Source organism: Biomphalaria glabrata, chromosome 8, assembly GCF_947242115.1.
Source record: "Biomphalaria glabrata chromosome 8, xgBioGlab47.1, whole genome shotgun sequence".
In the NCBI taxonomy this organism is placed as follows: Eukaryota; Metazoa; Mollusca; class Gastropoda; family Planorbidae; genus Biomphalaria; species Biomphalaria glabrata.
Window position 1 is genome coordinate 42,276,955 of NC_074718.1, and position 25,683 is coordinate 42,302,637.

General features: G+C 36.9%; 1 protein-coding gene across 1 annotated transcript in view; it reads right to left on the reverse strand.

Moving 5' to 3' along the window:
* Positions 1 to 12,483: 12,483 nt before the first annotated feature.
* Positions 12,484 to 25,683, reverse strand: part of LOC129927750 (uncharacterized) — a 55,992-nt gene continuing 42,792 nt past the window's right edge. The window contains exon 2 of the mRNA XM_056038355.1: positions 12,484 to 17,749. Coding sequence (XP_055894330.1) covers positions 16,693 to 17,664 — 972 coding nt within the window. The 5' untranslated portion in view covers positions 17,665 to 17,749 and the 3' untranslated portion in view covers positions 12,484 to 16,692. The remainder of the gene's footprint in view (positions 17,750 to 25,683) is intronic.

Sequence of the window (25,683 nt, forward strand, 5' to 3'; positions counted from 1 at the left end):
ACCCACGCGCTCACACATACTCGCAAACACACACTCAAAACGTGGTTAGCTTGGGGTGGGGAGGGTGTGAGGGGAGAAAGGTTGTAGCCCCCCTCTCCCTCTTGCTCCAGTATCGTAGTAGTTGAAATTCCTTTCACCCCCCCCCCTCGCTTCTCTGTTTTCCTCTGTTTCTTCTTTACCTCTTTCTTTTAGCTTTTAGAAGTACTAGACCCTCCCATCACCCCCCACCACCCGGTTACCTTTACCTCCCAAATTTGGAGTTCCCTTCTTTTTTACTCTTTTTACTCTCCCGAGCGCCCCCACCCCTCCTTCTCTCACTCCGTTACCCCTCTAGTCATGTCCCTTGTACAACCCCAGAAGGGAGATAATACATACGGTAGCGTGGAACTTTTGGCGCGTTTTTTTTTTTATATTTCTGTGATGGAGTTGATGAGAGGCTGGGTTATCTTCCCCCTTCTTCCTTCTCCTTCTGCTACAAGCAGGAGCAGACGTGAGTAAATGTGGCTGGTGCGATGGAGTCTGGAGGTGAGACTTGAATGGCTGATGTGTCGAAGTGTTGGTAAATAAACCAAGAAACAAGTCATTCTATTTGTGGTGTACAATAGAAACACATCGGGGCCGTACTCTATAAAATGTACACCATCGACTAGAAACCTATCTACTTAACAATATGTATACGGTCTATGACGAGTTTTCATGTACGAAAACAAGTTATACAAATAGTATATTAATACAATAATAAAGCGTGTCTTCGAGTCCGAAGATTAGTGAGGCATTCCCGTGGCTGCGCATTCACTCCTTAATGGAGTGTGGGCGGAAGCTGATCTCAAATATGGCTCTAACGATTTTCCTAGAAATTTATAAGTTGATATTGCTGAGAATTTCTATCTCGTTGGCCACACGAGGAAAACTCTATAGTTAGACCCCTTATAATTCATGAAAGTAAAAATAGATTAATGTAGATTTGGCTAGAGGCTAAATCTAGGTCTAGTTAGTAAATATGTTTTGAAAGGAATATTGAGTTCTTGAAAGGACTATCGCTTTCGGGAATTTCCAAATGTAAGGTATTATTCATTCAAGAGTTTAATAAATTAATCTTCTGGGCAATTTTGCGCATTGTCTTCTAAGTTTATATCTAAATGCTTATTATTGGAATATTAAAAGTTGTACTAGATCTATACATTCGCTTAACCAGGACTCTTTCTCGGGGAGGAGGGGAGGCGTTGGAGTAAAAAATGTTTTAAATCTAATTTTCATTAATTTTAAAGAGGAAAACATTCGCTCAATAAATTTGCATTAAAGAGGTATTGTCTGTGTCAGTCTATACACCCAGTGACTCCCACTTTGAAATGGAAAATTCACATCAGATTCTAAACATATTCATACCTGAATCAATTCAAAAAATTAACCAATAAGCTAATTCATTAATTTTGATTATATATATAAATAAAACAAACAAAAACTATTTATTCAAAACCATATCGGATATTCCATTACTTTGGCCACATCAGCTGCTCGGAGAGGCGGAACCGCTGTGTGGGTGACATCGTTCCGACCATAAACAATGCCTAGGTTTTTATATTGCTTAGTTCGAGATGAACCATAGTCGTCCTACGACTGAAGGAGGCCAACAATAGAAAAAAGGAGATAAATATTGCGGTATTGATAATCATGACAGTATTGTACGGTTCATTCCCTTTTATAAGCTTTTTAAAAAAATGTTTGTTTTTTAAATTGTGCGGTTATTTTGGTAATGCTTGATTCTTGCAAGGAGTCTTTCTAGTGAGCCTTGCACTATTAAGTCCTTCCATTAACAGTATATCTAATGATTTTAAAAGGACATATGGACTGGACCTTTTATAAAAAGACTGCGCAAAATATTCATGTGCGTTTTTATTATTAAGTACCAGGTGCCTCGCTCGTTTGAATACTATTTTGATGAAATAGATTTACTTATTTTGGATCGGGTAAAGACTCCCAACTCCAAAAGCTGCTTTCCTGTTCTTTTAGTTCTAAATGTCAATGTACATGGCGATTAGAAAATAAAGTCTTTTATGTCCCTTTACAGAACACGCCAGTGTGGACAGTATAAAGGGACTTCATATGGTCCGACAGTTACGCTGAAGAAAGCACTATCCCGAATGGGTGGTCTAGCGTTTGCAAAAGACAGTCTTTTTTTTTTGTGAGCTGAAAGGTGGTAGACGTAACAAAGATGTCCCGCAGAAACACTTTAAAGATCAGCTTAGGTACCAACTTGCTTTAACTGACATAAATCTTACTGCAGACGGCTTCAGAACGAGATAGCTGGAGATTTTTTTTTATAGGCCTCAGGATAGACAAAAGAAAATCCACTGCAAAGGACAGACCTAGACGGCAAAAAGAGAATCTAAATCGACCACCGGCATATAGGCTAATGGTTATGTTTGTGTTGGATGTGACAAACTATGTGGGTTGCAGCTGGTGCTGAGTAGCCACGTAAAATACTGCACTCCTCCTTAATCATCTGACTCGAAGACAAGGTTTGTATAAATACATCAAGGAAACCTGCTTCCAGACAACCCCCTCCCCCACCATAGAGATTGGACCGTAGCTCTTTGTTAATCATCATCATCATCATCATTTCTTTGAGTGTGCATCGTGGAACATAGGACCTCAGCAAAAACACGCCACTCTCTACGGTCTCTTGCTAGTGTTTTGATATGTACTTCCGGGGCGCCGCTCCTTGGACATGTCTTATAGCAACATAAAAATGGCCTACACATCTCGATCGTTATTTCCCCTCGGAGAGTCGGACCACACAATGATCCATCTTACACCCACGTACAAACCGGTTTTAAAAACAACAAAACCCGAAGTACAGTCCATCCAGTCATGGTCTGACGACGCTGTTTTACAGCTACAAAGTTGTCTGGAGCAAACAGATTGGGGCATGTTTGTATACAACTCTCCAGACAGATGAACTTACCACAATTGTTAATTCGTACATCCAGTTCTGTGAAAACATGATTGTACCAAAGAAGAAAATGAAAAAAATTCAGAAATACTAGACCCTGGATGACCAACATTAAAAATTAACATTCTGTCGTCATCGAGAAGTACATAGAAGTCTATTTATAAAGCGCTGGTTATGAGTGTGTATGTGTTTTTCGTGTGTGAATGTTGTTCGCATGTGCATCTATATCGTGCATCTACATTTTTATTGTACAGGAGTTACGCTGAGGTTGTCAATTGTAGTCAAACCGAATTTCCATTTGATTGGATCAATAAAAGTTATCTTATCTTATCTTTCCCAGCTCTTTCCGGTCCTCTCGGCTTCTTCTAGTACACTGCGTCGCCATGTTCTTTTTGGTCTTCCTCTGCGTCTTGTTCCCTGGGGGGGTTCCACTCTAAGGCCTGCCTAGATCTGTTGCTGGTATCTTTTCTAAGGGTGTGACCAATCCATCTCCACTTCCTCTCTAAGATCTGCACCTCTATATTTTTCTGCCCACTCATCTCCCACAGTTTGGTTATTTTCTACTTTGTCGTACCAGTGTATTTTTAGCCCTTTGTTAATGCTAGGCATGAAAGTTGCCCCATAAAATATTATTCAATTATTACAATGCGATTCATGAATATTCATAACTTTTTATTTTTTTATTTCAATAATGCACAGATTCTTAAAAACACTTAGTAGATTAATTTATTATGAAACTTAAGGAAGAAAAAAAATGAAATACAATTTGCAGAGGTATATTTGGTTATTGTGTTTTGCGAGTTTTTATTAATTGTTTACACTTTGAGGAGAGCCGTGTAGATGACTTTTTGCTTTGTTGACTAAGCTAATAGAGGCTACAATAAGACGGTGCGCAAAGGTTTAATTAGGTCCATTGATTCATTTAAAGTTGTTAATGTTTGCAAAAGAAATATTTTGGATTTACTGCCTAGTGACGTAAGCGGTGTTTTTGTCTCTTTGACGTCATGGACAATTTTCATTCATAAAATATTCTAGCCAAAATTAATTTTTCGATAATGAAAAATTTTTAAACCGATATAACGGTCGACCTCGAGTTTTCCCCTTGTGGCCAATGAGTTGAGAATTTTTTTCACATTTATATTTTATATACATATACCTTTAAATTTTAAAGAAAATCGCTAGAGCCGTTTTCGAAAAAAAAAATATATATTGTTGTAAACCTGGTGGTGACACAGATGGGGTAGTGCTATGTGTTTTTAGCCTACCCAAATCGCCACAGTCCAGCACAGACGAGCGGTCAACCGAGACCAGTGACAGTACACGCCAGTTCGGCAAGGACCAGTGTCGTAAATATAACGCACGCAAGTCACGGCGAAAGTGATCAAATGGAGTGGTCAAGAAGGTTCGAGGCCAGTAGAGACACTATATAAGCACGGTGTGTGAAGTCAGGCGGAGCAAGACTAGGTTTTTGTAAAGACAGTGTTAATGTTGTTGCCAATTGCGATGTATTTGAAATTAAACTGACTGATACTTTGGAGCCCTGAGTTCTTTAAGTTCGTTGTGTCGTGTGGTGCAGTTTGAAGCGAGCCTTGATAGTAGGAGTGATGTAACAATATATATATATATATTGATACTGACCATTGGAAAGACATAGCCCTAGACCGCACTAGTTGGAGAGAAACGGTGACCAAGAAAGCTATGGGCAGCGGGAAAACATGGGCCTCAGCACTTGAAGGAAAGTATGCCTTACGAAAAATGACCAGCTCCTCTACCACCAAAGCGAAAGCCACCTTGACCTGCAATATATGTAAATGGGATTGTCTCTACAAATAAGTCTCCACAGCCTTATGAAAAGGTGTTCGAGATTGACCATAGTAGTTATGCGGCTGAATGAGGCCAATATATATATATATTGTTGTAACTCTAGGTTAGGCACTCAACGAATAGGCATGCAACTCAACACAGTGTAACAGGAAATAAAGACAGGTGTTTATTCACTAGGACAAACACATAGCATCCTTCAGCTTCCTCGGAGTCTTTCTACTAATTTACCAGTCCTTTAGAAAGCAACCCGAATGTGGACCAACGACAGCCTTCCCCGCTCCGTTCCAGGTCCCTACTACAACCTTCAGGCAGCACCAAAAGCTTGTTTCTTAGTTTCCAAACATTCAGACTCTTCACAATCCCTGATGCACTGTTCTTCTCTCTATTCTAGTCTCTTCCTGTTTACGTTCACTAGTGCGCTAGTGCGCACCTCAAGCACCGGTGCAAGGCAGGGTTACAACAATATATATATATATATATATATATATATATATATATATATATATATATATATATATATATATATATATATATATATATATAGCCCATAACATACATACATACAAGAATTGCTCGCTAAGAGTATAGGAGTTAAATCTCAACAAAGAAACATTTGCGTTGAGTGCGGGGATTCCCGCTTGAAAAAAAAAAGTTAATCAAAAGTTGATTTTAAGATTATTATATTTCCAAAAATATAACTGTCAAACCAGATTTGTCACTTTATGGCCCACAACTTGCTTGCCATATAAGATGCATTTTTTTTTCTGCCCTCGTAATAATTGGTTTTGCAATGCAGCGAAAGCTGCAGACTTAATGTATTGTATTTCTACTTAGGTTTAGTGGCTAGATAATTTTTCCAAAGCATATTAAAAAGACAACAACTACAGTTACATTGAAATCTTAATTCGTTTATTTAATTAATTATTTATTTATTTGATAGTGTCCAACTATGTATTTTTTTATATTTTTTTTCGGGTTGATATGCTCTCTGTTTCTTTGGTACACTGCACTATTATCACCTCGAATAATGTAAACTCTTTGGTTGACTTGAGATTGGATTCTCCCACGTCTCCATGTAGGGTCATTAGGAGATTGGAAATAGACCATCTGTCCAGTTCTCAGCTGACTTAAATTTCTTGACCTCTTATCATAAGATGTTTTTACATTCATCTGACGTTTTTCTTTCTCATAATGTTCTCTTGACATGTAGAAATCTTAATGTTACTCCATTTGTTTGGTATCAGTGTTCGAGTCATTCGACCAAAAAAACATCTGAGTTGGGCTTAGATTTGTGTCTTGCCTTGGAGTATTTCTAAATTCAAGAAGAGCTTCATAAGCATCTGACTTTGATTCTCTAGATTTTTTCATTATGTTCTTCATAATTTTAACTGCTGACTCAGCCTTTCCATTGGATTGATGGTGTCCTGGGTATTATTTCAAATGTCTAAACTTAACGATCACTGGGTTGTCAATTGTCCCACTATGTAATAATTTTAAGGCATAAAGAATGTAACTTTTGTTTTATTATGTATGCATTGTGTAGGTTCTAGAAATGGTTTAAGGTTTTCTGCATTTTAAAAAAGGAAGCAGAATTTATTTGAATCTTCCATTGTTCTAAATTCTACGTCAATTTACTTCCCCTCCCAGGAAGTCCTGTGGAATGTTTGGACGAACATCTAAAATACGTAAATCACATCAAACCGAAAATTTTAAAGAAAAAAAGCAACGCAAAAAGGTTCTTGTCGCAGATCATCTTACATGGGCGTCGCGCGCAGGAGGGTGCAAAGTCGTGGACGTCTACGTCCCTGGATCCTGAGTAACCGATTTCTAGCCTATTTTTTTGCACCTTCAAATCCATTCACTTCTTCTAGGTAGTAGGCTGTGGTGCTTCCACTGAAGTACAGCTGTAAGGATAAGCTATTGTATTAGACCAGTGATGCCTGACCTAATTCAACCCGCGGGCCGTTTTAATTTCCGACACTCATCTCGCGGGCCACATGACCGAAAAGTTTCAAAAAACGAAATGAAATTGTTCTGAAACTATTTTGGTAGAAACCTGAGGATTTTATACTTAATTAACAGGTTATTGGACATATTTTTTACGCGTCAGAAAACAGCTTCATTTCTGTACTTAAAATGTGAGCAACAGTGTAGATAGCTTTACAACCGACTCATCTTTTTTGTCTCTTTATGGTAGATATTCACATGAATCCTCCAATCTCTAGGCTTACTTTAACAATCTTTTATTCACGGCTCAAACCAATAATGCCGCCATATTTATTTTATAATGCCGTTTTTATGTCGTCGTTTTATTAAACTGCCACACTTTCTTTATAAAATAAATATGTTGACTTATTAACATATTCAACAAAAAAGGTAAAGATAGGTTTACTTTTCATGGTAGATTCTGCATTCAGAGTCCCATTTCATAAACACACGAATGTTAAAGATCATGATACCAATCCATCGGAGAAAAAGTGAGGACCCAAACGTTGGTAAAGATTCATTTTTTCAACCTTTTGTTTTGGAAGGGAGATTTCTACACTTTGTGCCGACGTTTCGGCGGGCTTGATGGAGCCACGTCGCGGGCCGGATCTGTCCCACGGGCCGGATTTTGGGCATCACAGCACTAGAAGATACAATACTTATTCAGGATCAAAAATAATTAGTCATGTTTAAAATTAACCTTTCCAGATTATGTTTTTTTTTCTGCTGTCAAAATCAAATGTGACTCACTAACTAACTAAGTACTGTCACTGCACTGAAAAACAAAATGACCTCGTGTGAGCAAAGTAATGCATGCCCCTGATCAATTTGAGTTTGCTGTCATAGGCGGCATTCTGCTGGAGCATGATGGGAACGTCATGTTTCTAGTCTACAATGACAGACAGCCTTCGTAGGCGGAAAAATTTACAACCCTCGTTTAGGGGCATAAAGGGAGCTAATAGTTTAGTATACATTTCTTTGTTTTAAAAAAAAATTATAATATTTTTGTATTTTTAATGTTTTTTATTTTTGGTTCGTGTTTTTGTATGTAGGTATATACCAGGGGTTCTCAACCTGTGGGTCGCGACCTCTTTGGGGGTCGATTGACGATTTGCCAGGGGTCGCCCAAGACCATCGAAAATATGGATTGTTATTATCTACTCTTCTATTGCTGTGTGTGTGTAAGGGGGAGGGGTCGCGACAAAGTGAGGAATTGTAAAAAGGGGTCGCCGAGCTTAAAAGGTTGAGAACCGCTGGTATATACGTATCTGTGTGTGTGTGTGTCTGTGTTTTGTGACCTAGTGTTGAATATTAATTTGTAGGCGCATTAAAGGGATACAATACAATAACATTGAAAGCAAAGATTTATTATTGAGTTTTCTCCCTTTAACTAATGCCGTTTCTCTATTTCTATATTAAAAACTCAGAGCATGATTAAAAAGAGGTAAATAAAACAATTAAAATCAAAGTAATTAATTTAATATTCTTGATGGAAGCTTTTTAAAAGACCAGTATCGCATTTAAGTAAGACGACAATTAAATAATTTCACTAAGTAAACAAATAAACAAAAAGTTCATATTATACATCAATATATACTATAGACACCTAAGGGATACAATACCAAAGTACGTCTGCATACCAATTGCAAAAATTTGACAGAATGTCCAAAAACATGTACAGACGCATGACAAATTAATATGCTGAATAAAATAATGACATTGGAATATAATGATATAATTTTTTGTTTCATTTTTAAACACATTAATTTTTTTCAGGTAAAATCGACTCACTAAATAGTCTATATTTCATTTTGTGCAATGCATATTTGTGTAGGAGGACAAACCAATTAACAAATACAAAAAAAAAAAAAACCCACAAAAACATTGAAAGATCAGTTACTTCAATCGATACACTATAGGTCTAGGGAATAATTTTGAGCACAGAATTTATAGTTCTAAATAGTACGCAGATTGAAAGCACAGAAAAATGTTATTTTGTAAATAAAAAATAAAAAAAAAAATACCTTAACTCTTTCTCTCCGTAATTATTTACCACATTCTGGTGGAATCAACGCTGGTATCGTCAGTTAGGAGAGAAAGAGTTAAATAAGGATGACCTATTTACAAGTACACACACCACAATGGCAAATAGGGTTTTGCATTGGATATACACATAGCAATAATGAAATGAATACAAATTGACAATTCTATCAATGTTTATAAATGCATGTTATAATACGTTGTAACAAGACAATAACAAAATCGTTGACCACAATGAAGTCACGTTCTTCAATGGAATGGATTTCTGAATAGCGATTATTTAATTAGACCTAGTGTCTAGTATGTGCCTAGTGAGAGACTAGTGAGTGCCTCGTGAGTGTCTAGTGAATGTTTAGTGAGTGTCTAGTAAGGGTGTAGTGAATGTTCAGTGAGTGTCTAGTAGGGGTCTAGTGAGTTTTTAGTGAGCGTCTAGTATGTGCCTAGTAAGTGTCTAGTGTCTAGTATGGGCCTAGTAAGTGTCTAGTGAGTGTTTTGTGTCTAGTGCATGATAATTAGGAACAGTTGAGTAGAAGTTTTTGTTTTGAGCAACAGAGTGCAACACAACCTACATCTAGCACCACAACAGTACAAAAGAACCTATATCTAGCATCAAAACAGTACAAAAGAACCTACATCTAGCATCAAAACAGTACAACAGAACTTACATCTAGCATCAAAACAGTACAAAAGAACCTACATCTAGCATCAAAACAGAAAGCAAAAGAACATACATCTAGCATCAAAACAGTACAAAAGAACCTACATCTAGCATCAAAACAGTACAACAGAACTTACATCTAGCATCAAAACAGTACAAAAGAACCTACATCTAGCATCAAAACAGTACAACAGAACTTACATCTAGCATCAAAACAGTACAAAAGAACCTACATCTAGCATCAAAACAGTACAACAGAACTTACATCTAGCATCAAAACAGTACAAAAGAACCTACATCTAGCATCAAAACAGAAAGCAAAAGAACCTACATCTAGCATCAAAACAGTACAAAAGAACCTACATCTAGCATCAAAACAGAAAGCAAAAGAACATACATCTAGCATCAAAACAGTACAAAAGAACCTATATCTAGCATCAAAACAGAATGCAAAAGAACATACATCTAGCATAAAAAAACCCAGAGTACAACAGAAATTACATCTAGCATCAAAAACAAGAAGAAAAAATCTCCAGAAAATAACTTTGACAACTGTATAATCTTGTGTTCAATTATTGGTTGAACTTTTATGTAAACGGTGTCAATGTAAAAAAAGAATTTATTTTTTTCTTGCACAGACATTCATCTTCTTCAATTGATTGCAGCACTGGGACAGTAATTCTATGTTTTAAAAACCAAACATACACATAGAACTAATTTATGTGTTTCGTGTTAATGAAAGTCATCAAACAATGCACCAGATAAATATTACTTTATGTATTTAATGAAAAGTTATTCTTGCAACTATTTGAGTTTCTGCAATTGTTTTCTCCGAAACGTTCAATGTCATATAATGGAGTACGGATATGAGCATGTTTGTTCATCTGTTGAATTTGAAGACATTTTTGTCACATAAACATCCAAATGTAACATTGTTACAAGATTATAATAGGTAAAACAGTTTAGAAGTTAAAACACTTCTGTCAGAAACAAAACTGTGTAAGTCAAATCTAGAATACGTATGAGAAGTATCAGTCCAGTCAAGGATCATACAAATAAAAGTGATTTGATTTGCAATTCTACAAAACACGCCTTACAGCAAAAACTCTTTACATGTTCAAGCTACTTACATTCTATTTGTTTAATACCTCTATTCAAGTCAAAACTTCATGGAGGGTGGCTGGGGGGGGGGGGAAGGTGGAAGCTTGTCGCTGATCTCAAAAAAACGGTCTATAACGATTTTCTAGAAATTTAACAATTGACATTTAACGATGAGAAATGAATTACAAGCTCGTTGGCCACATGGGGAAACTCTAGTTTGACCGTTATAATTTTTTAGGAAAAAAAATGAAATAAATTTTTATTTGGCTAGAGAACTAGATCTAGGTCTAGATCCAATATCGGTTTTGCAAGGACTATTGCGTCCTGCTCTCTATCCCTCAGCCACCACGCCTCCTAAAATCAATCTATTGCTGTTATTATCGATACTGTAGGTCATTTCATCACTCCACCCTTATGAAACCGTAAACCATATCCTCTTTGAATGCCCCTTCCTAATCCACCTTAGGCAGACCCTACTTCCACTACAGCCCAACATAACCAACACACTGTACGGCAGTGCTGAACAACTGAAGAAAACAGCACACTGTTTTTTCCTTGGCAACAGTCTGCAAAAGAGCTGACAGCTCAGCAGCAATAAAGCTGGCTAGAAGAAGGTCATGTCATTTTTTCCAAATAAGGTAATGAGAATATTCAATAATAGAACAGGATGTATACATTAAAACTGAGTTGATACACAACTCAAAAAGAACATTTGGAAAGACACATTGAATTGACGTCACAAAACGTACAGACTTAACAAAACGTTTAAAATATTTAAGAAATCAGTTTAAAAGTAATACTCTGTGGCTTGCTAAATATCTACAATACTGAAATGTAGAGGCACAAGGAACCAAAAAAAAAACACCATCTAACAAAAAAACTCTACTAGAAGCTTCTGTGTGTAGAAACATACATTCGGTATCAACTCATTTAAAAACAGAACAAAAAAACGCAGAGGCGGCCATAGGGGGTAACCCCAGGCTACTCACCTATGGGGGGGGGGGGGCCCGTGATACGAGATTCCCTTTTTACCGTCAGCTCCGGAAACCAGATCAGTTCTCATAAATGAGGACTCACTAATTTGGAAGCCTTTCCCGGCATCTATATGAAACAAATTACCTAGAAAACCCTTAACATACATTTTTGTTTTCGAAAAATTAAACTGCCAGTACCTACGTAGAGTAAGTTTTGTAACGATAATTAGCATTAGAGACAGGCGACACCGTTAGCGCAATGCGGTACGGTATGGTCTACGCTTACGGCTCCCGGGCTTGCGTACGGCACTCGCCCGGGGCCCGCGTACTGCTATGGCCTCCTCTGACATGTGTGTGCATGTTTAGACATTTTAAAGCATGTCATAGTTGTCGGGAAATCATTTTTAAAAAAAAAAACTAGGTACCGTAATAACAGTTGGTCAACATTGGGGGGAAACAAAGTAAAAATATGGTTGGATTATAAATATCAACTTATTAATTGAAACATACAGTGCTTAGTCAACCATGGATGTGTGGTATAGTCTGTACACAAAATAGTTACCACTGGCAGTGCAGTATATAGTGTACAGGTATTCTAGATGTACAGCGTAAAGTCTGTACATAGTAAAGTGTTATCAACTATACCTTTGTAGAGTAAAATGTAAAAACCAACCTCAGGTGAATACTAGTGTATATATATACACACATGTATATGTGTATGTTTTGTTTTCAATATGAAAAAAAGAATACCGTGGAAACGATTATATACATATGGACTATATTTTATTCATGTTTATGTATGTGTCATAGACATAAATAAATATAGACTGGCCGAAGGAAGTAACTTCATGTAACTTGAAAACATGTATATCTATTGTATTCGGATTTCCCAATTATGAAAAATTACATGATCTTCATTCTTAGAGATTAACAAAACTACACTGCCTCCTTATTTACAGTATAAATAGGTGTGTGGCTGAAATAGATATGAATACGTAACTTTTATACTGCTCATAAATGCTGTATAATAAAGTACACAAAATTGCAAGTCACAAATGTTCGTTTCATAAAACTCTTTAATCGGCCAGTCTATATTTATTCATGTTTATGTAGGTGTATAATTTTTGCTTAGCGCAACTCCATTCAGTGACACCATACTCTCTAAGTACTGATTTATTCTAGATTTATTCAATTCTAAGAACAAAAGAGAAATATTCCTAACCATTTTAGAAACATGAAAATCTATTTCATAAACATAATAGGCATTTATTTCATTTTGACTGCATCTATAAATAATTTTAAATAAATTTAAATAAATAAATTTAAAAATGTGGATGCTTTATGATCCAGAATTATCATTTTATTGAATTAAATAATTCTATTTTTTATAATTTTGTCAATGTAGTCTGTTTAAACGAGCCTTTAAGTTTACATCTATCAATTAATTTTTCCAGCTGCCTTGTTTAGTTTCGGAGTTATGAAATCACTAGTAGCATTGCAAAAGGAATGGACAAGTGTACTCTAAAAACACACACACCCACACACAAACACTTTTGTTTTGGAAACTGTACATGGCCAATCTGTAGATCAAATAGAATTACTCCGTTTTACCAAATGCCAGATCGAACAGCTGTTAACGAGTGCTGACAAACTTAGGGAATATTCGGATATTATGTAACGCTCAAAATAACATTTTTTTTTAAATCCATACATATTGAGTTCCCCCCCCTCCCACAATACTGTATAAGTGTACAGTGTACATATACATCGGGCACCAGCGGGGATACCCGTGGTGCTAAAGAAGAAACAAAAACGCCGGGTATTCTTTCCATTATTATTCTTTTGAAAACCTGTGGTATAGACCTTCCGCGAAAGTTGGACCCGCGAAAGTCAAGGGACCATTGTACATTTTATTTTATTGGAATTTTTTTTGTACGTAACAAATCTTCACCCCCCCCCCTTTTGTAACAAATTTGTACACCCCCTCCCCCCTTCCCCAATCGTTACGTTCACTGATTATCTTATCTTATTATTACATACGATGGATTGGCTAGACTCTTAGTTTTCAAAATTGACCTTGCGCAATCTCTTATATAGTTAATGTTCCATTTTGATCGCCTCTTCCTGTACTTATATCTATTACCTCATTCTTTTCTAGTCAAAGTCAAGTTCCCCTTTCAGACCTTGCGATCTACAGGGCTGATGATGTTAAGGTCATCTGTTTCTTTGGACGATGGCTATCAAGGAGGGTGCCATGTGGTCAGCACAACAACCATCCGCCTTTACTCCCCCCCCCCCAACTAAAGTCAGGCACCCATTAGAGTTGGGTGGAATCATGGGCGCGCTATAGATCCTGGAAATCAAATGCCCAGTCTTCACCAAGATTCGAACCCAGGACCCATGGTTAGGCATCCAAGCGCCTAACCACTCAGCCACCTTATATGCGTTCTTCATTTAAAGAAGAACATTGACTGTCTATTGTAGATCTACTCGAATCTGTACATTGGGCATGAAATGGAGCGTTTAGATTATTGTAGCGTGATTTATGTCAGAAACATTCGGAAATATGGTTAGAACAGCTTTCTCTTCCTTACATTAAAATATAGAAACATGATTCTACACAGTCGGCCCTGTATGACAAGTCGACCCTTTTAAGAATGCTTTAGTCGACTTTTTTTTTTAAACAGTGCTATAGTCGACAATAAATGACAATGAGTGTGACAATTCCATAGTGGATCCTGTATGACAGATCTCTGTCAACCTTTTTTAACAATTAGACAACATGCATGACACTAGTGAAACCTGTATGACAGTGACATAGTGGATCCTGTATGACAATGACATAGTGGATCCTGTATGACATTGACATAGTGGATCCTGTATGACAATGACATAGTGGATCCTGTATGACAATGACATAGTGGATCCTGTATGACAATGACATAGTGGATCCTGTATGACAATGACATAGTGGATCCTGTATGACATTGACATAGTGGATCCTGTATGACAATGATATAAAGGATCTTGCATAACAGCTCTATAGTCGACCCCCTTTAACAATGCTATAGTTGACAACATATGACAAAACGTATGACAATGACATAGTGGATCCTGTATGACAATGGCATAGTGCAGCGGTTCTACACCTTTTAAGCTCGGCGACCCCTTTTTACAATTCCTCACTTTGCCGCGACCCCCCCCCCCCCTTTACACACATAGCGATAGAAGAGTAGACAATAACAATCCATATTTTTCGATGGTCTTAGGCGACCCCCTGGCAAATCGTCAATCGACCCTCCAAAGGGGCCGCGACACACAGGTTGAGAACCCCTTGGCATAGTGGATCCTGATGACAATGACATAGTGGACCCTGTATGACAATGCTGGTACGGCAGCCAAGCATTGTTTCCTTATTCTGGACCGACACAATGACATGAATATGAGGCTGCTGTCAACATTGATCATCTCGTTGTAATTTGATCTAGCAACATTTCTCTCAACAGAACAAAGGAAAATACACAACAGTTAAACATCAGTTTCTTAGTTGGCAACACAAGACAAGTGTATGGTCTACCCCGTCACCTAGGTGTTTCATGACCCTTCATTCATACCGCTGTACACTGCCAAGTAAGCTAATTGGTAGAAACACATAGACGCTATTTATTAAACAAGATTACAAAGAGAGTTTGTGTTATAAACACAAACTCAGAGGCGGCCCCCATCGAAGTCACAAATGGACCAATTTAAGGACCAGAAATAGTCTTGTTTTGATCGTTTAAATAAATAAAAATGTAAAAAATCATTTGGCGTTTTGTTTTCACACAAAAGCGAACAGGGCAACATTTCTTCTTTGATAAGACTCTTCTAATTCTTCTAATTTCTTAAAAAATAAATTTAGAGTGAGTCCATGTCAGGGTCAAACAGTAAGGAAAGAAATTTTTACAAATACAATTATTTTGGTTTAACCCTGTTAGAGATAATTTTTTTTATCTGACGAATCGGGAATATTTTTAGAAGTGTTGTCTCATTTACAAAGGGGAGGAAATGTTCATTGATTTAAAGAGTTTATTAAAGAATAATTAGCATGGATAATGGCAATATCCTAATCTGTACAGGGAGTGGGGAAGGGGAACTCTTAGGCTACGCCGCTGTTTTAATGAAATTGTAATGCACATAGGCGGCATAGGCCTATATATGGTGAGCTTGTTTGACCTTTGACACACACAAACACATACCGCATGGGCACTTATAAATGACCATGATTCAAAGGGGGGCTTGGCCAAAGTTTAATGTACTATTACCACGCTACCGTTGTAACGTTGTTGTTTTCATCTAGTGCAATGGTTCCCAAACTGTTTTCCCTCCAGGGAACACTTCCCACATTCTGAGGAGTTAGTGGAACACTTTGGCTTATTTTTTAACAGAGGTTAATTTGCATGGTGGGCTACTAGTTAATTATTCCAGTAGTTCGTGGAACGCCTATTCAGGCCTCGCGGGAAAGCTAGATTTCCGGGGGAACATAGTTTGGGAAACACTGAATTCCTAGTGCTTTGTGTAGGTTAGAGTTTTTGTTTAACACTTTGTTAAGTAGAGAGAAACAACAGTAGGTCTGATTTTGGACAAACAGTGCCCTAGAACATATCTGATCTACACAGATGCTGGTGTGTAGCAGATTTGATCAGATATAGCACTTAATATCTGACCTTGAACACACAGAAATCTAGCGCAAAAGCTCCTATGTAGAACAAAGCCTTTTATACATTGTACAGACAATCAATTGAGCAACACATTTTTTTCTAGTTGTATGTAGGTTAGTTAGATATCCAACCCCAGCTCTAGCTGTGTAGATTTCATATATATATATATACATATCTACTGTTACCCATGCCTGTGGCTTACTTAGTTACTATAAGGGAAACAGTTCTATGATCTAAAAGGGTGTGCACCAATATGAATATAATTAGACTAAGTCATCAAAATATGTTCTTTGACGTATTGTTCTTCTTGTAGTCTCTGAGTGTTGAGATGCTAAGAGCCTTAACTAGATCTAGTTTTAATCGTGTCTCCACGACAACAAACATAAACAACAAGGGAAGCAATGCGGATCAACAGTATAGTGCAGACTGTACAATAAAAACCAACAAGACTTAGGTCTACTTCTGCAAGTGGTACATTTCGTACATGTACGATAACTCTGAGCATGGTACCGTCGTGGTGGAGCTGCTGGAATTCGACGTGCTGTGGTGACCTTTGGAAGACTGGCACGTCTCGTAGTCAAATAACGTTCTTAGAATGGAATCTGTCCGACCCGGAACCGGAACCTCCAGGCCTTCAAACTTGGCTGTAGTCAGTGGAAAGACGTCGGCCTTGGTGAAGAAGAGCGACGTCATGATGTAGCTGGTCATGGCCCAGAGCTTGTCTTCGTTTTCCGAGTAGAAGAAGATGTCCAAGAATGGATACCCGGATGTTAAGCTGGTGTCGTTGCGAAAGAACTTCCAATGCATGCCGGAGCTGACTTTTAAAGTGTAGCCTTCTATACATCCCAGGGCGTCATTGACCTGGCGCCACAACGAAACGTTGACCGTGATGTCGATATCATCGTCCCATGGAATCATGCCGCCGTGGCGGTGAGTTCCCAAAAGAGACCCTTCCACCATGAAGTATTCTATACCAGCTTTCTGAAAGGCTTGGGTCGCAACGATAAAAAGGTGAATGGCGTCTATTTTATCCTGGTTTGCCATGGCTGGTAAGAATCTAGCGTGTTCTGGGTTTTTTAATTCCTTCGTCCTTAGTTCAGGATAGAAGTTGATTTTCGGCTTTACCAGTGGCTCTATTCTGGACAGAGGATAACGATTCTTGCAAACAGGCAGCTCAGAGCCGATCAGCATGTTGTTTGGTGTAAAGACTTTTATAGACAGGATCTCCAGGGTTCCTATGGGCCTCCAGGCGTTCGGCCAGACGGGGTACAGAATTACATTTCGAACAGCTGGCAGGAGCGTGCCGAAGGCAAAAAACAGAAGTACGCAGACGAAAAAACTGCCGACCTTCCGCAAACAGGGCCATTTCAGACACAGCAGACGTGAGACAGGAGCCAGTTTTTGGCTCGCTTTGGATTTGCTGGCCATCGACCATCGTTTAGTCTACCTTACCATCATATATAGAGACGTCATCATATATAGAGATGTCATCATATATAGATACGTCATCATCCTGGAAAGAAAAAAAGACAGAAAAAATGTATATATATATATATAAATATATAGTGTGTTTGAAGCTCGCTGGTAAAAAATAAAATAATCCAATGTGGCAACTTTCATCTTATTAGAACATATAATGATAAGTAGAAGAAGAATAGTACACACATTTTTTTGAAATTTTAAAACTAAGCTTATATTAAGCGTAAATTTATCCATCAGTCAAGGAACTAAAGTTGTAATAGATCTAGACTAACAATAATACATCTGTGCAATTAGAAATATTTTTTATTAAAATACATTGGAATTATTTATAATAGTTTAATCTTGTTTGTTGTTCTCCATAACCTCAACGGCTTTTACTGATATAATTTCGTTTCGGACGTTTAGGGCATCACAATTTTCAAGCTCTCTTAGTTGAGCAGCCGAGCGGTTTACACTGTAGTGACCTAGTTTAGTTAGAGAGTATGTTTGTTTCGGTGTGTTGTTTTTAGCGACGTAAAAAGTAGTGACGTAGTCAGACAGACGAATGACGTAGCAGAATGGGCGAAGATGAAGAACAATAAGGCGAAAGCTTAGAAGAAGGTTGATTAGTATTAGAGCTAGACAAGTAACGACGGAGAAGTAGGTGAGACAGACATCCCAAGAAAACATTAAAAAACTGGAACAGGCACAAAATAGAGCAGTGAGATTCATAACAAACGAATATTCACATTTGACTAGAGTTACACCTTTAGTTAAACCACTAAATTTAGAAAGCCTTCAGGACAGAAGACCCAAAAGTAAAGTAGCAATTATACATAGAACAAAATGTAATAAAATACTCAGAAAGACACAAAGATAAAGGCACATTCCTCTTCCCATATGCTAGGACAAATTTGTACAAAAGCTCCTTTTCCCTAGTGCTATAAGAGCATGGAATGGGTTGCCTGAGCCAGCCAGGAAAACCAATGACTATATATGCATGACTAAATGCATGACGCATAGGACGTAATCATATACTTTTTGAAGTAACGTCTAAATTATATGATATAAGTGTTAATAAATGCATCATTTACAGTAGTATAAAGTCTTGAGTACGTTAATCTTGTTAATTGTAATGTTGTATGGCTAATGTAGAATAGTTGATAAAATAGTAGATGATTTGCATAACGCCCAAGGTACTAGTGAAAGCAACACCATCAACACCTTGTATTATACAATTAGGCTTCATTTATGTATCAGTCTGATTATGAGTTAGTGGAGGCTATTATTTGAATTCTTTTCTACATTTTATTATTGTCAATAAATTCTCTGCCTAAATGTTAGCGTTGGTTTTAGTTTCGTACTTATGGCTAGTGTTGACCTTTGCCCTCTATGGTTTAATTGTTGAACGCAAGTATTTTAAGTGGATACTAAAGTCTTCTTTACATTCCAGACATCTCGCTCATACTGAAGAATGACAGGGAAGAAATGATAATCGACACTTCTCACACACTTTAACTGTGTTATTTGCTCTTGTTTCTATTCGTGTTACACGCACTATTTAATTTGTTACTTCCCTTTACCAGCCTCTTACCGTCTCGCCCCCCACCTCCCTCTCCCATCCCTTTACAACATTACTAGACAGGGGAATTTTAATCATAGACCGGACATACGATCCCATCCCATTTTGTGGTGGATCATGCAAGACTAGATGTACGCTGGGTCCAGACAGAAGATAATATATGTGTAATAGAAGAACCAAGGGAAAATCAATACTTGTTCATTGTCTCCTGTGATACTCAAGGCTCTTGTATCAGGGCGTTACTTTAGACCTGTCCAGTCGCCCCACGAGTGGCCTAAAATTGCTTTGGGCGAGCTATTTTTCAAAATCGATGGCCCGCCTGGCAACTCGGCCACGAGATCTAAATGCGAAAACAAAAATGCTAAACAGTACCTTGTATAATAATAATAATATTAAGGCTTGTCTTCGAGTCTTAAGTAAATGAGGAATGCAGTATTTCCCGTGGCTACGCAGCCCCAGCTGTGACCTACATATTTTGCCACATCCAGGGCAAGCATAATCATTGTACTGCATTGCCTCCAGTCTGCTCAAAGTATTTTTAAGTGATAATTGGCTCGCGCTGACAAATATCACCCTTTAAACTAAATGCAGTCCAAAGTTGCACAGAAGTCTGAGACTTAGTCTGAGACCTAGTGACTAAACCTTGATATATACAATAGTAAGTATACAGCAGCGTTACGAATCAAGGTACACAGCTTCAAGCAACTAATAATCATTGATCACATTTTACAACAAGATTTCACAAGACGTCATTCTCTGAATGTGTTACCACCTGGCATATGTCATTATTAGCTTTAACTCACAGGCGTCGTGAAATATGTTCCACTCAAGGTCATGAACTATCATTTCAATCATTGGCTTTTTTTTTTTTAATCTCCCTCTGAGAAGGCAATGTAAGACTATTCCACAAAGGGGGTCAATCTAAACATATAATAAACTCTAATACATCCATTGTTGGAGATGAAAGATCTGTTATATATCCTACACTTGTATAAGCATTTAATATTAACATAGAACTTTGAACATTGAGAGCAGAGAACAGAGTATATTGAATATAAAGCTAAAACTATAAACCATAAAACATTAAGCACCAAACTTAAGAGAAAAGAATGGTGACCAGACAATATATAGGTCCGACATACTATTCATTTTTTCTGAAGTTCTTAAAGACAAAAGTCCAGACAAATAGACATATACTAAAACAGAGCTTACATAGATATTAACCATCAGCCACTCGGGGTGGGGCAGTTGTGTAGTAAATATAACAACTCCTGGATGATCTATAAATAACACAAAGGGGAGGAATTGTTTCTATTCTGGTAAGTTGAGACAGGCATTTTAAACATTTTCTTTAGTGTTTCACTGTATTGTTGTTAAGAGTCGAAAAAAAAATTTAAAAATCGCTATTTTAAAATAATAATAAAAGGTTCAAAGCACAATTGTCTGCCACATGGAAAATAATAATATACAATCTATATTATAAAGTAGAATGTGTGGAGTATGTATGTATGTATGTATGTATGTATGTTACTTATAGACATCAAAACCGCTTGACCAATCTTGATAAAACTAGGCAGGAATGTTCCTTGGGTACCAACTTAGACCTTAGTGAATGTATTGTAGCCCTAAAACAAATGTAAGACCCTCAAAAAAAATAAAGTTGTCCGACTCTATTACAGCTATAGTATTTTATGGATCTAGGCCATGTCTACAATGTTGACATGAGAAAAGATAGAAAGGATTTAGACCTAGATCTAATTTTAAGAAATACACTTTGCGCAGATAGTTTTTTACTTTGACACATGAAAAGACAAAAGAAGATCCATTGATTTCATTATATAATAAAATTAACCTTCAATTTTGTGTTTCAAAAGCATTTTTTACATTAATTAGTTCCTTATATCTGTGATTACAGATTTCCTGACGAACATTCTTTCATTAGACAATTCAGTAATGAATCGCGTACTAAATATTAATTCGTTTAATTGTTTACTTTATAATCCCATCCCTAGATCTAAAACTCTAATTCAACTCTAAGATGATAAAACTTCTCTTCGCACAGATAGTTTTATACTTTAACACATAAACATATTAATTAAAGTCCATTCATTTCATATTTTGATCAAATAAACATTCAAATTTGGTTTTCTAAAGCTACATTCGTTTACGAAAGCTGCGAAGCCGAGTTAAAGGCCTAGATCTATATTCATTCATGAATCGCGTACTAAAAATTATTTCGTTTTATTGTTACTTTATAATCCCATCCCTAGATCTAAAACTCTAATTCAACACTAAGATGATAAAACTTCTCTTCGCACAGATAGTCTTATACTTTAACACATAAACATATTAATTAAAGTCCATTCATTTCATATTTTGATCAAATAAACATTCAAATTTGGTTTTCTAAAGCTACATTCGTCTATGATAGCTTCGAAGCCGAGTTGAGATAGGCCTAGATCTATATTCATTCATGACTCGCGTACTAAAAATTATTTCGTTTAATTGTTCACTTTATAATCCCATTTATTTAACAAAGCTATCGCTCTTTTCGTTTTTAATAGATAAGAATGTATCGACTTCGGGTAAACCCATTTTCGCAAAACTAATTTTATTTTCGTAGCGAAAGAGAAATAACGTGAAAGGATCATTAGCTACGTTTAACATCCATCTAAATCCAATTCACTAGATTATTCAAAAGCAAATGTTTTAATTAAAAAAAACATTGGATTTAAGCCTATTAGCTATTTTTACATTGACACATTCGCTTTACTTATTACATTATTATTTCGTTTAATTGTTTACAAAACTCTCTCAGTGACTATATCGACAGTAATGCGCAAATAAAGACCCGCGGGTCGCGGGTAACATATGTCTAGTAGAAAATAAAATTATAGCTTTTATATAGCGCTACTTTCGTGCTTATAGCATGCTCAGAGCGCTATGGTCCAAACTCATACCTATAACAGTGCAGGGAAGGGGTATCAAGGAGAAGCTTTTCCTTGCTGCCTTTAGGCGCTCAGTAAACGCAAACTCTGCTCGAGTGAGGTGTCGAACCTTGAGCCCTCTTCAGAGCCCCCCCCCCCCCCCTCATAGGTAGCCAAGCCTAGTTAAGCGTACTTAGCCTGTCGACCACGCTTCCCACAGATTAGCCACAGACTAATAAAAAAAAAGTCATTGTTGTTCTTTTATATGAATCAGCGATTCCCTAATTAAACCTACTATGGTAACAGAGGCCTTAATGGGTGTACCACGAATTACTAGAATAAATAACTAGTAGGCTACCACAAAAAGTATATTCAATATTAGATATTACGCATAATGCAGGGGCCCCCAAAGAGGTCAAGGCCCCCGGGCCCACAAAATGATCGCAAATTCCTAGCTACACCCCTGGTGACATCTTTTACCTATATCGTCATGTGAAACCCCGTTCCCCACCTCCTACGCCGACTATGAAACAAAATAGGAGAGGCCTGAGGAGAGTTTTTTTACAGTTTTAATGTCGTTTTGCTAAAGGAAAGGTTATCACGTGTCCAGAAATCAGGGCCTTTTAGATGTAAGCTACCAGATAACCGATGAAAGTAGTGTAACATTTAAACAAATGTTAGATAAAGCTGATTAAACTTGGTTTGTGAAATATGAATGACAAGAAACCAACCAGTGCTAATTGGTACTGCTTTTGGTCGGTCGTTTGTCGTAAAGATAGGAAATTGACCTACTTAAAAGGAGGTCACGCGGACATTACACTTCTGTTGTAACGTGTGGAAAATCACAAGGGAAACTAGACAGGACATCAGACAGGACATCAGAAAGGATGCTCTTCAAAAGTGACATAACTGTAGTTAAAAATGGTTCCTACATTTCTGTAGGACAATTTGAGTTTAAATTTTGGACCACGCTGTAGAAGACGATAGATGAAAGATGAGCGAATTAGGTTTCTAATCCGCTCTCTCCATCCAACAACAACAACAACAATCTCACAACATAATGAAATGTATACAGAAAAACAACCTTTCGCCGTAACCTTTGACAGTACTATGTAACTGATAAGACTCGAGCTTTACACTTAGCCAGTAAAATGTATTTGATAAATAAAACAAAGTAAAAAAAAAATTCCCTTTCAGACCTTGTGATCTATGGGGCAGATGATGTTAAGGTCATCTGTTACTATGGCCAACGGTTAACGAGTAGGGTTTCATGTGGCCAGCACAACGACCAACCACCTTTACTTTCCCAACTAAAGTCCCGAAATTTAAAATACCAGTCTTCACCGAGATTCGAACCCAGGACCCCAGGTTCGGAAGCCGAGCGTTAAACAATTCAGCCACCACACCCCCGTAATTGATAAGACTCGAGATTTATCTTAGCCAATACAATACAATTGATAGAACTCGAAATTCCTGGAACTTCAAAAGTCCGAAATCTAAGGTGACTAAAAATTATATCTACATTTTGAAATAGAAATCTTTACGAATTGTAACTCAGCCTACTTGCAACCTGAGATGGTGTCTAAATGTTGTTGAATGAATCATTTCTGCGGACAATGCATTGATCAAGGCTCACTGGCCAATTGGCGTGCGAACATTTTGTCCGGATTCTCCTTGTACTATTCTAAGTGCCATTTAAGAGGTTTGGGGGTTCTAGTCAAAATAATTATCTTTCCTGAAGCTTAAGAGTAATGTATGCTTCATTATAATAAAACTTCTAAAAAATACTTAAGCAATAGAAAAAAAGAATACTTTTTTTTTTAAAACAAAGCTTATTTAAAGGAAAGAAGGGCTCACTTCTGCCATTTATCTGAAAATTACAGGGTTTAGAACTTTTCTGCTATATAAAACATAGCTAATTAATTAGTACTAAATGTTGAACTATTCGGTTAATTTTTGGATTGATTCGTGTATTGTTATCGACTAATAATAATTATGCAAAATTTTAACTTGATCCGAGAACTGGGAGAAAAAAAAAACGTGATAAAGCGTAATAAGGGGAATAAATTCATATACACATTCACATCTCTCATTAAGTAGCATTCATTCCCCTTATAAATGTTGAACTATTCGTTTTTTTTTTTGGATTGATTCGTGTATTGTTATCGACTAAAAATAATTATGCAAAATTTTAACTTGATCCGAGAACTGGGAGAAAAAAAAACGTGATAAAGCGTAATAAGGGGAATAAATTCATATACACATTCACATCTCTCATTAAGTAGCATTCATTCCCCTTATTTCGATATCAAAAAAAAAAATAAATTAATCAACAACAATTAATTAACTAATTGGTCAATCTTTGTCATTGATTCGTGTCTTGTCAGGTTCAATGAACATTTGTGCGAAGCTGTAACTTGATCCAAGAATGGGAAATGGGATAAAAAAACATGTTCAAACTTTTTACCAGGCAGACAAAGTTGATATAAGCTTTGTAAAAAAAAAAAAAGAGAGAACGCTTATCTAAGGGGAAGAACTCCACATGAACAGACATATATCTCAATATTATAAGATTTATTTTCCTTTTTCAATATCAAAGAAAATTAATTAATTACCATTATTTAATTACCTAATTTTTTTTTTAAATTTATTCACGTTTTGTTAGGAACAGGTAACGAGACTAACATACTTTCAACTTGATTAGAGAATGGGAAGTGGAAGAAATCACGTGTACAGACTTTGTACCAGACAGACAAAGTCATTTGATATAAGCTTTGTAAAAATAGCACAAATTAGTCCCTCCTTATGAGAACGGAACTTAACATACATTGTACACAGCTCATAAAACCGATAAGATCAAGTGACATAACTCATTACTAATTAGATCAAGAGGGACATAACTCATTACTTGTAAGATCAAGAGACATAACTCCCTCGATATGTATGGAGATTCGTTCGTTCCTCTCAGTCCAACATAAATATGCGGGGTCTCCGCCATACTTTGTACTGTACTTCACATTATGGTATAGACTGACATACAGTGTACACTCAAGTGGACATAAGTGGAAACATTTCTCCTAAACAGACACTTATTACTCAATATTGTTGAAACCTTTCCGGCATCTTCACCAATGGTCATGAAAGTTAAGTTGGAGTTTGGATTGGCCCGGGACCATCTTTGCCTAGAGCCGCCTCCAATTTTTGTGTATATCTTGTAACAACTTTATCTTATCGTCTCTTATCTTATACATTACAGACGTTACTTCAAAAAAGAAGATAAGTACGCCCTACGTATTTTATGTGTCAATCTAGTCCTGGATGTTAATCAATGACTCAGACTATGATAAGTCGTAGGTTTTTCTGGCTGATTCAGGCAACCCATTCCATTCTCTAATTGCACTAGTGAAGAAGGAGCACTTGTATGAATTATATTTGTTGGGCTTTTTAACAAATTTATTTTTCTATTTCATGTGGGGC